The sequence below is a fragment of the Lonchura striata genome, chromosome 3, assembly GCF_046129695.1.
Source record: "Lonchura striata isolate bLonStr1 chromosome 3, bLonStr1.mat, whole genome shotgun sequence".
Taxonomy (NCBI): Eukaryota; Metazoa; Chordata; class Aves; order Passeriformes; family Estrildidae; genus Lonchura; species Lonchura striata.
Window position 1 is genome coordinate 106565675 of NC_134605.1, and position 18031 is coordinate 106583705.

The 18031-nt window shown below is 39.7% G+C and overlaps 1 protein-coding gene across 2 annotated transcripts in view; it reads left to right on the plus strand.

Moving 5' to 3' along the window:
• KLHL29 (kelch like family member 29) overlaps nt 1-18031 on the plus strand; it is a 386334-nt gene that overhangs the window by 305221 nt on the left and 63082 nt on the right. For both annotated transcript variants that reach the window (XM_077782446.1, XM_077782447.1), the window contains one exon: nt 9637-9775. In XM_077782446.1, coding sequence (XP_077638572.1) covers nt 9637-9775 — 139 coding nt within the window. The remainder of the gene's footprint in view (nt 1-9636; nt 9776-18031) is intronic.

Below are 18031 nucleotides of genomic sequence, written 5' to 3' on the forward strand. Positions count from 1 at the left end.
GCTTAAAAATCATGGTTTTACCCTATTACAGGAAAACACTAGTTAGGCAGAAGTGAGAAAGACATTTTACAAAATGTTTTATAAACAACTACAATGCTGTTAGACTTTGAAAACTTTACAGTGCTTTAAAATGTAGGCAAAAAAACAATTATAAAGTTTTTCACATCTTCAGGATAGATAGAATGTAGAGATTTGACATTATTTTAAGTAGGATGATGTTTAGATGAAATCTTGACACAAATTATGGCTTTTTTAACATAAAATACCATGTTCTTAAAGCTCAAGGGGGCCCAAAAACTAGTTTATTTATCATTTTTTCCAAACCTGTAGTGATTTATGATTCTTAGGTAAGTTAACAGCCCTGTATTTAACTACTACAAAACTTCTGTAGATAAGAAGAGTCATGATTGCAGCCCACCACACCTGTTGAAGCTACACAGCAGGGAACCAGTTGCTGAAGTGGAGTTGTTGGATTGCAGAATACTCAGAGAGGGCCTAGATTTGACAGAGAGCATTTTCTCTTTTTTTTTTTTTTTTTTTTTTTATTTTTTAAAATATTATTTTGTAATATTTGATTACACTTATCTGTTCTGATACTGTAGTGAATCACTAAGACTTACTGTGGGTACACACCAAAAAAAACAGTTCTCTGTGATATGAGGTGTCCACTGGACCAAGAAATACTGTCACATGCATTTAACCCAGTGCATAACACATGCCTGGTAGTAAACCATCCACAGAGTATATAGGCCTAAATACTGAGATTTAATACTTTGTTATTTATAGATGATGTATAATATCTTCTGAAAGGGTGAAATTTCAGTGCTCAATATTTGAATGCTTTTATTTGCCTTCATTAGGCATCCTGTACAGCAGTACGTGAATGTTAGAAAATATGTGCATTACCACTGTCTAGTAAAAATGTATTTCAAAGACTTATGTTGATTACACTTACGTACATTTTATGAAGAGCCTAAGCCCTGCCCCTGTTGCAGCTGGTCAGCCCTGCTTTGTTTAAATGGGCAGCGGAGCAGTCCCATCCTTGCTAATTGATATATGCTAAGTGCTAAGTGCTTTGAAGTCTTTGATTGTCAGGTGTTATACCTTAGAGTTGTGGTATTTTGGAGGTTGAGATTTTTTGCTCTAATAGATGCAATTTGCTCTGGATACATCACTGATTTGTTTTGATTTGTTTTCAGAAGCCTGTCCTTTTTTTTATTTTTTCTTTTCCTTTTTTTTTTTTCCTTTTGGATCACACATGTTTTATTTGCTGGCTGGTGGCGCAGATGTGCCTGTGGCTGCTGTTAACACACAACTGGCACCAGAAGTGGTCAGTGCTTCACTGGTGCTGCCGTGTCAGGAGCCTGTTGGTGGTTGGTGATCACACCATCAGTTTCACTGACAGGTGCTGCATGTTCAAAGCCTTCAAAACTGGGAAACATTTAGCTAATGCCTTGCACTACATAAAGAGATCAAAAAGTTCCAAAAGCTATCCCTTAGTCTTCTGCTGCAAGCAATTAGGATAATACTGAATCTATCCCAGACCACACAGTATTTTAGCTTTCCCTTAAGTGTGGATTGATATTCAGGTCTGCCTGCTGATAAATAAAACAATCAGAACTAAATTTTCCTTTGAATCTGGTCTATTCTGCATTTCCAGTGCTCACAGATTTTTTTTTTTTTTTTCTCCTTTGCTCTCTGCCTGTCTTTCTCATTTTGTCTCCAGAGAAAATTATTGTCTGCCTGGAAATCAAGTTACAGTGCTAACTGACATAGTGGCATGTTATATGTGGAGAGGGGACCGGACTGGCAGTTTGCTAGAATCTCCTGGGCTTTCTTTGTCTTGGCTAATATAGAACAGGCTGCAGCCAACTTTGTATTTATTCAGGGGTGAATCCTGAAAAAAAACCAGCAGATCCTGATAGAGGAAGCTACATCTTTATCTCAACATTTCAGTGGATATTTTTATGCTTGGTCCTTTGGTCTTGCTGCCTTTCCTTACATGGATCACAGTGTGTGTTAGAAAATGAGAGAGATCAAATTGTCTCTGTATTCTTTTCTCATTCTTTGCATCCATACATGTAATATAAATGCAGTTCATTTTCAAACCCGGTCACATATGCTCACTGTGCATTTGTAACCTTGTTTGATTATAAATTAGCAGGCATAGATACCATAGAAGACTTCACCTAATAAATCAAAGCAGCCAAGGCATTCTAGCCCCTAGACTCCTTTTTTATTATTTTAATTCGTAACTGTGGTACCAAAATCTCTCCAAAGTTGCATCTAAAGCTTTTTTTTTTTCCCTAGAGATTAAGGGTGTAGTTCATCTCTGAATATAATCAGAAAGTATGTTGAAATAGTTCTATGGCCTAATATAGGGAAATATCAATTCTGTAATATGTGAAGACAGCCTTGTGGTACCTCCTAATGTCAGTTCCAGTGATGATAATAGCCTGAAAATTAATTTCAAAACATGATAGGGTGTTTTCCCTGTTTAGCGTATTAAGAAATGTTCCATTTACACATAGGGTTGCAGTTGTCTTCCTCAAGTGAATAATCACCACAGCCAAATTTGTTGACCCTTTCCCATCATAAGGTGAGAAGAATTTGCCTATGTGAACAACAAAAGTTATTTAGCACAACAGGGCATCTCATTGCCAACAGTCCTTTGAGTAGAATTATCATATACAGGCACATACATGTTGTTCAGCAGTATTTAAAAATATTTTCCAACTCTCCAGCATCTGTTACTGTTTTCTTTAGCAGCACAGGTGTCTGACAGTGTCAACACAACGAAGATCTAGACAGGTTGGTCTGCACTACAAAGTCCTACTGCCATGGCTGTACCAGCTTGGAGCATGACAACTTCACACCTTGCATTTCACATTGCTGTGCTGACAAAACCCAGCAGAAGATGACTCTCATTGCCTTTGTTCAGGGCTGGTGTAGCTGTGCCAGCAGTGATAGCTCTCCATCAGCATATGCTCCATCTTCACCAGGGTGTGTAGCTGGGTAGCACAGGCTCATCAAGGCACGGCCTTGCCACACTCATGTTCAGTATTGAGCTTTTCTCAGTTCATTTTGTCTGGCTTAAGGGCTTAGGAAAGCAAAATGTGCAGGAGATAGCCAGAACCAGTTGAGCATTTTCACGTGCCTTGGGTGCTGGATGGATTGTGTCCTGTGGAAACTCCATAATGAATAGAGACTATGAGAGGAGGACTGGGCACACCAGTATCATGCAGACAGTATTTTACACCTCCATCCCAAGCCTTCAGCAGCCTTGGCTCTGTGCAGTACAGTACAGAGTGAAAGTGCTTCACTGTTTGTCTGCCTCCCCCATCTCTCTGGTAAAGGATCCTTGCACAGGCAGTCCCAGCTTTCTTAAACCCCCTTCTCCCTCTGCTCTTGGAAAAGAAGTTCAACTGAAATTGAGATCCAATAAGAAAAAAAAAAAAAAGGTGGAAATATTCATCTGCAACAGATTAGTTCTCACTTTCTGCAAAAAAAAAAAAAAAGAAATTACTGTCTGGTCCCAACTAATTATTTAATCTCCCTCAGTAATCCCTGGGGAAAGACAGTGCATGCTACCTGTCCAAGCACACAGAACTGGTTGGGTTGTGCCTGAGACAGGCTCTGCCTCTATTTAACTGCAGAGACAGTCCAGGTAACTGCATCTATGGTCACCAGGGTCCAGGAAGGGAACTGAATACCACAGGGGTTCTTCCCCAGAGGGTGGATGGGCACTGAAACAGTCTTCCCAGGGCATCAGTCACAGCATCAAGCCTGACAGAGATCAAGAAATGTTCAGAGAATGCTTTCAGGCACATGGTGTGATTCTTGGGGCTGTCTTGTGCAGGGCAGGAGTTAAACTCAATGGTCTTTGTGGGTCCCTTCCAACTCAGGCTATTCTATGACCTGAAACATCTTCATCTGATAGTGATTCTCACCGGGCTTCACCCATTTCCCTTTCACTTTTCCTTTCAGGCCAAAAGAGATTAAAGGACCTATTTTTTACCCTCAGTCCCAAGTAAAAAACTGTTCTCTAGATGTGTGTGCTTATCTTCACATCACAAGGAATATTATATAGTTGATTTTTCTATTTGTCAACTGGGAAATAACTAACCCCCATCCTGAACATCATGGGAGACCTTAAGGGATGGATGATGTTCATCCTGGTCTGCCAGGTCAAGGTGTGTGGAAGAGTGGCAAGCAGCATCAGCCACAGCAGTGCCAAGAGTGTCTGCTTAACTTCATCAGCTTGGCCTAATGAGGCAGCTGGGCATGGAGCTGTTACCTCTCTGCAGCTGCTTCAAGCCATGTATCAATAGCACAAGGGTATATTCAGCAGGTTATTGGGGTACTCTGCAGGCTTTGGGGTTCTCTGTGGCTCTGTGGATGTTGTGGTGAGGAGAAGGACTTGTCAAAGTGACAAAAAATCCTGAGTTCTTATGTGGCTCACGTGGGAAGGGTTCACCATAGTGAATTCCTCTCACTCACAGATCCTGTTTGACTTTTAGATCTTTTGCTTCCCAATTTAGTTTCTTGTATCTACCCCTGCTCTACCACTATAAAAATAAACAAGTGTGGGCAGTGCTGGCGCTTAATGGTTAAAATTTTTGTTTTGCATAACTAGAGCATAACCTTGGGAATTAATCTCTATACTTATTAAGGGAAGAAGGTAATTGGATTTTCCTCCTCGTAACTTTTCTTGGCTTTCCCACTTTTTCTGTCCCAGTCATGAAAGTAGGAGGCTGTGTGAGCAAGCACTGGTCTCTTACATGTTCCTCATTGGAATAATTAGTGATGTTCCATCAATTACCCTTTGCATTTTTATAGACAGTTAGTTTTCCCAAGTAAATTGTTTTAAAAGCTGTTTGTAAAAATGATTCTTCCATATTTTATGGCTCATTATATTTTAGTTCTCGCTGCCCTCTTTTAAAGCTTTATCTACTAGAATTTAAGTAAAGAGTACTTTATTAAAAATGGAAAGAAACCTGAGAGCTTCCATTGTGCCATGGGAATGTGCATTAGAGAGGGTCTTTAAGTATCCAGTCTTCACTGTGCTTAAAATACAGAATAAATAAACTTTGGGAATAAGTTCCTTGTTCATTTTTTATTTCTGATTATAAGTAATTTTATAAAAAAATACTCACTATATAATTTCTTTTCCCTTTACTTGATCTACACTATTACACAGTTGTGCTTGGTCCTGTATTTGATCCAAAGCTTGTGGGCTCTGTAGTTTAATTTGTAATTTGTCCATTAATTAAGAGGGAGAAAATGTGGTGTGATGGCTGAAGCTGGGGACCAAGAATTGAAGCTTCTGAGTTCTTCCTGGCTCTGTTTCTGACCTGAAGAAAGTCACTTACAGCTTCTGACCTATAATATCTCTGGGACTCTCAATATAATTATATTAAATGCCCCCAAGCAATGATAATGGCAAGACAGAAAATGCTCCACAGAGATGTTCAGTTGCAGGTTTCAGGTCAAGTCCCCTTTAGGTTCAGCCACTATGTAGCTCATGTAATTTTGGGGTGTCCCTTGGGCAGTTCTTTATGAAGGAAGTATTCGACCAGTCTTCCACTGAGAATGATTTAGCATCACCAGTGAAGAAGGGGACAGAAAGGACTGGCTTGGTTTCAAAATCTCATTCCAATGTGTGTGTGTGTGCACCTGTGTCAGGAAGGGAAAATCCCTTGCAGTAGGGTAGAGAGTGGCTGTGATTCCCTGAGGAGAAGAAACATCCTGCTCATCCTGCTGAAACTCTGCACCTTAACTGTCCTTGCGCTTCATTTTTACCTGGATCTCTTAATAAAACAAATTGTCAAATGAGGAAAAAAAAAACCAAACCAAGAAAATAAAGTCCATTAGAACAAAGAAATGAGAGGAATAAATAATTGAGTACGAAATTCCCAGTACATCCCTTTTTGAAGGTTTCAGGAAATTCCATTTGTTTGAGGAAATGCTGAAAATTAGGAGGAGCCCAGAAGAGGGCCTAGCAGGAGACAGCTGAGGTTATTTTTCACTGCCAGGACTGCACTGTGTTGTCTCTTCTTTTACAACTCATCGGCAGGCATTATTACCTGGTGAAAAAATTTGTTTTGCAACTCATCCTGAGTCCTCATAAATCATTAATGCCTGGCTAAGCACAGTGTGAGCATTACAAATTCTCTGAGAATGAGGGCCCATTCTGATATAACCTTGTGTCCAATACTAATGCCTGCTAGTTATTTAGTAATACAAAGGAGCCTGAGCGAGGAAGATCGATGAATCAATGCGGTCTCCTGACTTCCTTCTGCTCCCCACCTGCCTCTCCTCTTTCTAGTTCAGATACTGAGCTGCAAAAATTCAGGACACTTCATAGTTCTCTCTGTGGGCAGCACTATAACAATTTAGGGGAACAAGGAGGGAATCACAGCCTGCAAATGTCTGTAGGAAAAAGAGGAGCTTTTGTTTCTGATTAGAACTTGTTCTGATTTCTGGGTTTTTGTGAGCCAAATTGCATCATTGCTCCAGACCTGTTTTCTAGTTTGCATCCCTTAATGAATGCATGCAGCATAAAGCACATTCAAGTGTGTAAAGAGCATAGATAGAAGCTGTGCCCAGGAGTGAGTGTAATTAAAGGGTGCTCAGCAAGTCCAAATAATGAGCCCATTACCTGTGGGAGCTGCTTGGGGAATTAGATGCTCAAACCAGCTCTCACAATACTGGAGGCAGTACAGAGAACACAGCATCAATAGGTACCGTGGCTGAGCTTTGTGTCTTGTTTTTTAGTAATCTTGGCCACAGTCAGGAGTTCAAGGATGGTCTGTACTGATCTGCTTACCCTGAGTTCACTTCCTAAAACCCCAGCCCATTCAAGAGTAAATTTTCCTCTCCTCTCCTCTCCTCTCCTCTCCTCTCCTCTCCTCTCCTCTCCTCTCCTCTCCTCTCCTCTCCTCTCCTCTCCTCTCCTCTCCTCTCCTCTCCTCTCCTCTCCTCTCCTCTCCTCTCCTCTCCTCTCCTCTCCTCTCCTCTCCTCTCCTCTCCTCTCCTCTCCTCTCCTCTCCTCTCCTCTCCTCTCCTCTCCTCTCCTCTCCTCTCCTCTCCTCTCCTCTCCTCTCCTCTCCCACAGGATCCATCTGTGCAGTTGCTATTCATACAGCTGTGCCCTTTGAACACTCTAATAACTGATCATGAGCTTTAAAAGAGGGAGATGGAATGAGGTGATTGACCCTTTGTGTAAGTGTAATCTTAGACTTGTATGACTTAGTCATGGATAGAGCCCTTGTCCTGAAAGGGCTCTGCAAGGAAGGTTCTAAAGTCACAGATACAAGAGAAATGGAACTTGAACAGAAACTTAGGAAAAGTGCAAATGGGGGTCAAGGACAGTGGTTGGATAAATTTGAAAAGGGGAGAGAGTATCAGAAAGTTTAGAGGGAAAAGTAACAGTCTTTAAGACATGAAATGATAGAAAATTGATGTGAGGAAAATGTCATTGCTGTAAATGAAAGTGGGAAAATGGACCACGACAGAGAATGGGGTGAAAAATTGTTACTATGTGAAAAGGGACAGAAAAATGCTTCCTCTAAAAATATATGCAACCGATAAAGCATCTGGTGCTGTTACTGTGAAACCAGAGACTTCAGTCACTTTGGCCCTCAATTAAGTATAACACCCCTTGTGCCCAACCATGCTTGATCTTTAGCTGAGGCCCGGAGTGTTCCTTGTGCAGTGAGACTTGAGGCATCTCACCTCCACCAAAAGCCTGAGACTCCCCTGCACCAGAGTGAGCATTCAGATCCCATTTTAGGTTTTGCTCAAAATGTATCATTGTGCTGCACCTTAGCCAAATTTGTTAAAAATAGTCCCTGCTACAGCACCCCCAGGACAAAGTGGTTTATTTTCCCCTATTATAGATCTGACAAAAGCCTGCTGTTATTTCTGTGCCCTCTCTAATGATCTGCTTGCTCTCTGGAGAGCACTGACCCATTTCAGCATAGAATAATTAGCCTTTCAGACACTACTGTGTTTCCATTAAATAGACATAAATGTGCAAGGTGACATTTATTTACTTAGGCCTTAAAAATATGCACCACAGATGTTGGGGCTTGGGAGAACTTCAATTTCTTTTCATTAAACAGTTGTATATTTGCATGCTTTTGTGTTGTTAAAAAACTAGTGCTTGGCTGAAATTATTCCTGTTCAGTTTCCTTGTGGAAGGAGGAGAGCACAGGGATTATTTGGGTCTGGGTTTTACCATGAGACCCTTTGGCAATGCTTTGGCAGCTCTTGCTCAAGCCTGTCAGTAGCTTTGAGCACAGTTAGAGTTAGACACCCTTGAGGTCCCTTTACTTCATGTAAGGACTCCATGTAAGGAACTGTTGTTGATTTACAGATCTGTCTGAAGAGGAATGTGTTCAGGGTGTTACACTGAGGAAATGAGAACCTTGACCTATTGCAAACATAAAATAAACCCAAAGTCCTTTAGTATTTAAAATCAGCTCTTCTGTCATCTTGATCACTGGCTTCTGAACCACCAGGCTATTGCCCAGGTGAAAAGTATATTATTCATCTTGATAGCCACTTTAGTCTGCAAAGTTGCAGGGAAGTCTTAGCCTTAAAAGTCCAGGCAGCATATAAAACATGTAGGTTGCCTAGTAGTTCACATCCCCTCATGGAGACATGGCATGCTATCTTTTTGTTCCATTAGTACCAATAGGCTCTATAAAAGGAGACATCACGCAAGGTAGGTGCTTTATTGCAGGATGGAAACACTTTCATAGGTTATTTTAATCATTATGATTCTTTCATGATGTGTGAAAGTTGATTGTTGCTGTAAATGAAGCCATTGAAGGCTAAAAAATAAAAATGCTGTGATGGTAAAAATCCTTGGAGTGCAAAAAATAGGAATTGCTATAAAAGGCAGTAATTTATTCTCTGCATGAGATTTTTTTTATCATAAGGATGCTTTAAAGCTAATTCTTAACATATACAATTGTAGTCTATATAGGTGAGGTATATTGCAAGGTGCATTGATAATTTAGCTAATTTTTACGCACTGTAATTTATATATTATTTAGAAGTGCTATTTTTTATGTCAACTGGGAGGCTTAACACATTTTTGCTATGTTAAGGATAAGTTATTTTTGCAGGTCTTGTGGTTTTATTATTTTGACCCATATCCAGTTCATATTGCATCATAATACCATTTTTACTAATATTATTCTAGTATATTCAAAACTTATTTCCATTTGGATAGAAATTCATTAGCTCTTGATTTTGATTATAACAAATTATTTTGACTTTTCTGTGGTAATGCATTCTCTGTGTTTCTGATTTGCTAATGCTGAAGTTTTATTTTCATTTTTAACCCTTCCAAATTTAGGAATTGTTTTTGCCTTTTTTTTTTTTTTTTTCTGTGTATATATATTTCCGTTGTTTAGACCTACTGGTTCCTGCTTTTTTCTTTTTCTTTTTTTTAATATGTTATGTTCGTAACTTCTGACTGTCTGTGTTGAGCCAATCTTACCAACAAAAATATCAATTGTTTCCTGTTTCTCTACTTCTTTACAAAAAAAATGAAAAGTAAAAAGTAAAAATAAAAAACTCTTAATGGGAACCCTGGCACTGTCTGTCTTCTCTGTTCTGCAGAAATGTTGAAGGAGTTGAACCAGCAACGCAGAGCGAAAGAGTTTACAGACCTGAAAATTATTGTTGAAGGCAAAGAGTTTGAAGTCCACCAAAATGTTCTAGCTTCCTGCAGCTTGTATTTCAAGGACCTGATTAAAAGGTTTGCCTTCCTTCCAGCTGTGATCTGCTCTGTTCTTTTGTAGGGCGCATTTGTGTCGCTTTTTTTTCCTCCCCTCTCTTGCAGGTTTATGAAGATTGAATCTCCTGTCACAGAGCCAGTAGCCATTCTTTCCACCTCCTCTGAATGTATTTCCAAACTGAGGCTCAGATCCATTTGTTACACATCTGACTCGTACAGTGTAATTATTTCTGATGAGTAGAGGCTGGTTTTGGCCGAAGAAAGTGTTCCACCACTGAGAGATCTAAGATTTAAACTCCACTGCTAATGGTGATTCAGCCCACAACTAAAAACTGCTGCTGTCAATGTTTGCAAGGGACTCTGTCACACACAACAAAAGTCTGTGCTTCAGGCTGCAGAAAGCCATCAGCATTCAGGTGAACGGTGCTGAGACATCGTGCAAATAAAGCATTTGGAGTACTGTAATCCCTTTACCCTGAAATCTTTGTTACATGTTTTTGTGTGGCTTTTATGGGCAAAGGGATTGATATTTTTATTATTTGGGGACTTTTAAAAGAAGAAAAGACAACTGATTAATTTCTCTATAAAAAAATTAGAAATAAGATGATTTTCTGGTCAAAATGTAGCTCGGTCTGCATGTTGGACTAACAATAGCTTTTTCATACAAACACTTCAGCTTAGGGTAGGTACAGTATGTACATTTTCTAAATATCATGTCTCCACCTTCGCATTTTCCCCCCTCTGTTTCTAGCTGATTGATTCTAAACAGTGCATGATAATCTTTTTTTTCCATTACATTGATTTTTCAATTTGTATGCTTCATATACTTGCATAGGAATAAATTGGTACTCTTGTATTATTAGTAAGTTAGAGTAGCAAGTAGGGAGAAAAAAAAGCATGAGGATAACTTTCATTTTTCTCTCAATCATCAGCAAATTAATGCAGCTGCTGATTTTGCCTTGCAGTATTTTCCTGAGCAGACTGAGCCTGGACTGTGCTAAAAAATGGGATTAAAGAACATTTTGCTTGCTTCAAATCCTGTATTTAAATTTTGCCAACTAACACAATAGTGACTGTATTTTATTCCAGGATGGCATATTGGCTGGTATCTCCTTTCAGTGTATTGTGTCCTTTTGCACAAAGCTGGTTCTATAATTATGGATATATATTACATTTCTATGAAATAACTGTACTGACTGCCTTATCAATTATTCATAAAAAATATGTTGGCCTAGGAAGCATGTCTTTTCCCCTCTGTAAATCTAATGATTGCTAGCAGTAGCTATGCCAGATCTCTCCTGTCCTTTCTCTTCTGTCTGCTCATTATTATTTAATCGTTAAGGCTACAGTATATGCTTTTCAGGCTGATAAAGAGTAAAGTCTACAGGAAAAGAAAAATTACAGAATCAACTTACAGAAACAAAATCACTGACTGTCCAAAGACTGTCATTTGCATTTTGTGGTGAAGACATCTGCTTGTGTGCAGAAGTCATCAGGCAGCATCTATTTCTAGAAGCATACTGACAAATCTTGCTGCTTAATTATTTAGTTATTAAATGGAGGTATATGTTAGATTGAGCACTGGTCTGTTATGGACTTAGTTAAAACAATATAAAAAATTAAAATCCTAGATTTTGTGAAAGCAAAAGCCTAGTTTTCAGCATGTATTGTCTTTCAGCTGCCCACATAAGGCTTGCATGCAATACAAGAAAAAAATAGTGGAAGGTTTAGCCTGTTTGCTAAACCCACCACTTTTTGCCTTCTTTCACATCATCAGCAGCAATATATACTCCAGAGGTCAATTTGTGTCCACCATTAGGTCTCTCCATCCCAGTTGCTTTCCATATATAACCTCAGTTGCACACATGTAACGTTGATGGAGGCTAATGGAGTTGCACAGGTGTATCCAAGGCAAAAATGCCTTTATTACTGATGATGATGCTTGAATAAAAAAAAATTCAGCTTGATGTCAAGTTGAGTTTGCAAAACTGTCAGGTGAGAAAAATAAATATTCACCGGTAAATTGAGCAAATGTGTCTTTGGGAGACAATAAACTCAGGGCCATGGGGTGGAATTTCTAAAGACTTGCTTTTTGTAGGATATCTGCAGTGTAAAGCTTTGTCCTTTCTGAAACCCATGGAAGTCAAGGGCTCAAATTACAAGAGGCACTCAATTTTTTGCGGGATCACGCCCTTAATAATACACAATCATTATAGTTCATAGAGTTAGAATGTTTACAGATACAATACATCTAGAATCCTCTGTGATATTTGTTAGCAGCTCCTTTGAGACAGCATTTAAAGCTTTATGTGATTTATATTGCACTCTTTGTGTTATTATAGAAATCAAAGCAAGAAATGGCAGTTTTTCTTAAAGAATAAAAGAGATCTCTTTATATCAAATAAAATAGAAAGGCCATTTCAATCAGTGCAAGCCAGGGTTAAACCCTAGTGTCATTCCAACCACAGGCACCGATGTGTCACCAGAAACATCAATGAGAATATGATCTATTCATGAAGCTACTATGTACATCTATAGAAACATGCAGAAATAGACTCTTTCAGAGTATTTACTTCAGCTTATTATTTGCCACAGGCTGGTTATTATTAACCTCATATTCTGCCATTGATTCCACTGCGTGTTCAAGTTGGTATCTGATGGTAGAATAGCAAGTAGTCTCTCAAAAGAATAAAAGAGAAATGTTCAAAATCAAATAAGAGCAATTATTTCCTTCTCAAAATAAAACCAAAATACAGATAAAAAACATAATAGAACTAGAGTTATTGCTCATCTTGAGGAAGGCTATTTGATGAGAATTAGTCATAGTAGGGAAGAAAATATGTTGTTTTTATTGCACTGATATAAAGATGATAACCAGGTTTGATTGTCCAAAACAATTCTAAAGTTATTTACAAAACAAATATGGTAATGAGAGTGCATTTTGAAACCCCTTTAGTTTCTCAGAAAATGGCTGATCCTGTGCTGAGTATTCTGCTCCTCATCCAAAAAATTCTCCATTCCATGTGATTTATCTTTCAAATGTCTTCTGAATATTTATCTTTTGAACTTGATTTAGTCCAGTCCTGAGCCTGAGCTCAGCACCATACCAGGCACATGTTTTGGAAACAGGTCATCCCTGTCAGAAGCTGCACAGCACTCAAGCCTGAGCCAGGACTTGGTGTTCATCTCCCTCCCAGTATCAATTGATCATGGAAAACAATCTCAGCCCTTTTTAGTGCAGAATCATCTGCAAAGGATCCTGTGTATTAGGAACTGCAGGTGTGAAATATTCCTGAACCTGTTCTGCATCACTGTGCCCACAAAGGGAGAAAGGTGAGATTCAGGGGAAGGGTGAGGATCCATACAGGGCTGCTGCAGTATAGGGCTTCAGGAGAACATGGATGGTAAACAGCAGCTGGATTGGGCAACTGTCACCTAAAGGCTATCTTACATATTTTGAGTGCACTGCCAACCACATTGACTCCAGCCTGTTTGACTTTGCTACTCATGGAATCAGCCATCTCAGGGGCTTAATTTATGATACAGACAATGAAGAGAAGAACCTTGAAGGCTTCCTGAAGGATCTTTTTCTCCTAATTTTGGTTCCTGTGTGCAGGCAGGGCCACTGGACCAATAAGAGGTGCTTATGTCTCATGTTAGCTAACCAGCATTTAGGTCCAAAGCTGGCATCTAAGGGGGGTTGAGTCTAATCTTGACTGTTACTGCAGTCTGCAGAGAGGGACACAAAGCTGTCCAAGAGCCAAGTCCTCTCCCTACAAAACAGGTGTCTAAGAGATGAGGTGAAGGAGGAGGCCATTCCCCTTTCCTGTAAAAGAGAGGGTGATTTGCATAGACAGTGAACTTATGATGGGTGTACCATTGCTTCCCTCAGGGGTCTAGCCTAAGTTGGCTGTCTGGACTTCTGTGCAGCTAGGAGGAAAGATGGGAATGTCTGTAGGACGATACATCCTGTCTCGTGATAAATAGCACTATTTGCCTTCTGGAAGTGCTTATTTTTCATGACCCAGAGAGAAAGACCAGTCCCCCAGCCTGAATCATAGTTGACTAAAAGGACATGAATGATTTCTTATGGAAACTAGTGGTTTTCTTAATGGCAGAAATTTATGCTTATATTTGTACACAGAAAAAAAAAAAAAAAGAGAGACAGATCCAGATCCATCAAAAAACGAATCTCCAAAAATGTGCTCTTGCAGAGCAAACATTTTCTTATTTAAAACATTCTTGGTTTGGGGGAGGAAAGAAATGAGCTCTCTTTTTGTATTGCCCTAGAAGAAATGGTGGAAGGTGGGTGTAGGGGTGTGTAGCGGGAGGAAGGAACGAATGGAAAATCCCATCAAGAGCCATCTTTTTTATTTCCAGCTGTATTTGGGATAGACAAATGCAGTTGCTGAATAAATGGAATTTCTGATATTTCCGTAAGAAAAAAATGCTTCACCGGAACATTTTAATTTGCTGCTTTCGTCTTCTTAACCCAGAGTACTGGAATCTCTACCAAATATGACATTATTAAAAGGAAGCACTTGACATAAAATTCTGTTCTTGGCCAAAATACTTGCTTTTATAAGCAAGCTCTTACAAGTAAATTTCTCTCTGATAGTTGCTAAAGATGCACAGATCTTGTCCTACAAGCTTTATCTTTTCAAGATTAGATTTTAATGATGCATTCTAATCTTTAAATCATCTTGGGTGTCTGATTCCACTGGCACAGAGTGATAAGTCTTAGGTACAAAGAGATTATGTCACAAGAAGCAGTATTTTGGATGCATAGTAATCTGGCCCAGCTATGTTCATCCTTCTTTTCCTACAAAGCAGACCCAGGAACTTCATGGCCAAATTGCTTTTCCACAACATCTTGCCTTTTTCTCAAGTCTTCAGATTTTTTATTTTTTTTTTCCTAATGTACTCTCTGAGGGCCTGAAGGCAGGGCAGGAGAAGTAAAGCATTTAGGGTGAGAAGACCAAATTCTTCTTGCTTTACACCTACACAGAAGAGGAAGATGTCATTCTGCATTTTACACCATTGTGTGGAAAGGGAGCATTTGGATGCACAACAGAGAGACCTGCCACTATCCATCTGAAACAGCCTGACAAAACTGCAAAAGTGTTTAGGTGTCTGGAAAACAGACTGTCTGGTTTGTGCTTACATTCTAAAAAGCCCAAAATGAGAAAGAGCAGGATGAAAGAAAAATCTACTCTTAGTGACCCCTTCATGTTTTCCTGCTTATTAAGAGTCTTGCTTTTAACTCTGTGAGAGGAGCAAGTGGCATTTCCACATCTGCCTACTTCAGCTCCATTGTAGAACAGAATGAATGTGGAAACAAACTATAGCATGTAGTTGAAAACAGAGAAATAGAGAGTTAAAGATAACATGTTTGTTTCTGATGCCAGGAGAGGTATACTGTGCCTAGAGAAGGAGCACCAGAGGTTTCTGTTAAACCATTTAAACCATGAGACTAGGAGGTCGCATGGGAGTGTAAAATATCCTCCACCCTTTGCTGTGAAGGGACAGGTGTAAATTGTGCTGTGGACAAGGTTTTTCCCTTAAATGAGGCAGTGATAATTGTTGTGTGTTGGGCACAAGATCTTGGCATGGGACACAGCCCCCTGCTCATGGTGGCCTATTTCTGTGAGCATTGCACTCGCTCTGCCTGCCCAGGCAGCCGCCTGCCCGCCCCTCAGAGCTCCCTGCTGGGCTTCAAATTTCTCAGCTGCCAGACCTTGGAAAATGTGTTTTCATCAGGCAGAAATGTATGGTCTTCTACATAAATGAATGGCACTTTACAAATATTCAGTTGTGTTCTGTGCTGCCACAAAACCCATCACAGGTGTCGCAGGCTGGCTGTTTCCAGCCCCACACTCATGTCTGTGGATTAGGAAGGTGAATGACTCGGACTGGATGCTGCTCTGCAAGGAGGGGCAGAGCAATGTGCCCTACTCTGAAGAGAATCCCTGACAAGGAGGACAGAAGGGCTCCTTTTCAAGCCTTGAGATGCAGCACAGAAATTAATCTTCTGCCTGTAAAATTCTGCCCTGTAATGACAGCTGTTCTCGGAGGCACTGAACAGATCCCTGAACCTCTCACTCCTCTCCCTCATTGATAGCATCTCTGTTTACTGTAGCTGGGACTTCTTGCTCCCATAATTTCTAGACTCAACAACAAATTCTGCAAGCCTGACCCAAGGAATGACAGACTAATCACTTCTCTTGCTGCAGCTCTACCCATCCACGAGCCACCCAGCTGTCATGCAACATCTCTCAAAATGCCGGTGCCAGTGACCTACCTGTATTTACTTACATCTCACAGCCCTGCCCAGGCTTAACTCTTGTTAAAATTCAGAGGTGAAAGGTAACAGTTATCTAAAGAGGCGCAGTTCAAGATAAATGAATCAAAGACAACAGAAAAAAAAAATCTTCCATGGCATAGAAACAGGAGCCATATTCTTGAAAACTGACATTTTTGGGGCAATTCCAAAAGCCAGTCTTGCTGTAAAATGAGGGTAATCAAATCTCCAACTCCAACTCCAACTTGTTTGTAGGTAGCTCCAGGGATCAATAGTTCGCTCCCTTCATTTATATCATCAAGGATTAGCCACTGCTGGATTGGGATAATGATTTTGAATTAATATGACCAGGTTATGATCATATCTGATTGTGGTGCCCTCTTTTTGCTTGTACAGTGCTGAGCTTCAGTGTCTGAAATACTTCGGCAGGGTGGATGGGCAGGGGCTGATGGGATGAGAAGTGCCCTTTCCTGTCTATACTGTGGCCATAGGTGAGGTGCTTCATGCCTTTCATTGATGTCTCTGGATGTATAAATACTTTTGAAAAGCACTAGCAACACCCTGTAGCTGAAGGAGAAAGAACCTGTGCCTGACAGAATTAATTCTAATTATTGTAATGCTGATTTGGATCCTTGGGCACTGCCATAATTATACTAGTAGTAATAAATAATAATGGTGGTTATCATTATTTTATTATTGTTTTCCCTCTAGACATTGCAATGATGAGAAAGAGTCTTGGATAGACTACCTAGATAATTACTTGTATAAATTTCACCACATTCCTAAGAAATAGATTTATTAGCTGCATGCCAGCTCTGTGCTAAGCTGGTTTTTGATGGTGTAATAAATACCATTAAAAGAAATCAGATAGGAGTTGGGTACAGGTTTGAGCTTTAAGTTTGATGAGAATAAATTTTTTATTCTGTCAACTTACTTTTAATCTTCCTTCTTACATATCCCCTAGAACCTGCTTGCATCTTTTATTTACCTTTAACAAATAGTAGCTCTCACCCAGGTTGTTTTGCCACTGAATTAGGCTGCCAGAGATACTTGCAAACAAGGTAGATCCCACACTATTAATAAGTTGTCCCAGTTATTTTGCTTTTCCACTAGTACCTTGTGAGATGCAGTCTCTACTCAGACCCTAGGAAGAGTCTAGGTCATTAAGCACTTCCAAGGGTACTTGCTATTCACTTCTTCATTCACTTGCCAGTCATTTAAGCCAGCATCTTCAAACTCGTCATCTTCTTTCTTAAATCTCAGCAGGGAGCCAGATTTATGCCTCTGACTGTGATCTCCAACACCATCACCGTAGCATTACAGGCTGCTGCTGATCCTGCCTTTAGAAATGGTCCTGGCCAAGCATTTAGATTGTGTTCCATCAATGAAAGGCATTAAGGGTATATAGGAAACGTGGCTCTTTTGTTTGCTGTATTTTATTCTGGCCATGTTGTCTGTGAACAAAAGCGTTTGCTCTTAATGCCGTTGCTCGTCTTGGTTTGCAACGATCATTTCTGTGATGGTGAATTAGCAGGAGATGCTGGTGCGTGCCCAAGCTCACAGCCATTAATTTTCCTGATTTTCTTCTGATAGAGCAGGTGCAAACTGGCAGCATTTGACCCTAATAAGTTACACTAGTCTTGCCAGATTTTATTTGCCTGGAACAAGTAACATTATTTGTATCAACATCCTGATAAAAAGTAAGCAAATGGATTTGTTGGGCAGGTAAATTTTCCTGACGAATTTGCAAGCCTGTGTTTAAACAACGTAATTTATTTAATCTTGTGATTTTACTAGTTCTTTATTGTAATCATACAATAGAACCATTACAGTACATGTTTTCTTCTCTCATGAGACAGATGGATAGTGACTGAGGCTCAAAGATAATGTTTATCTACAAGATAGAAAAACGAAGGCAAAGAGATTTGCAAGTTAATACATTTTGAGCTGATAAAACAATTCCAAAAGAGAAGCAA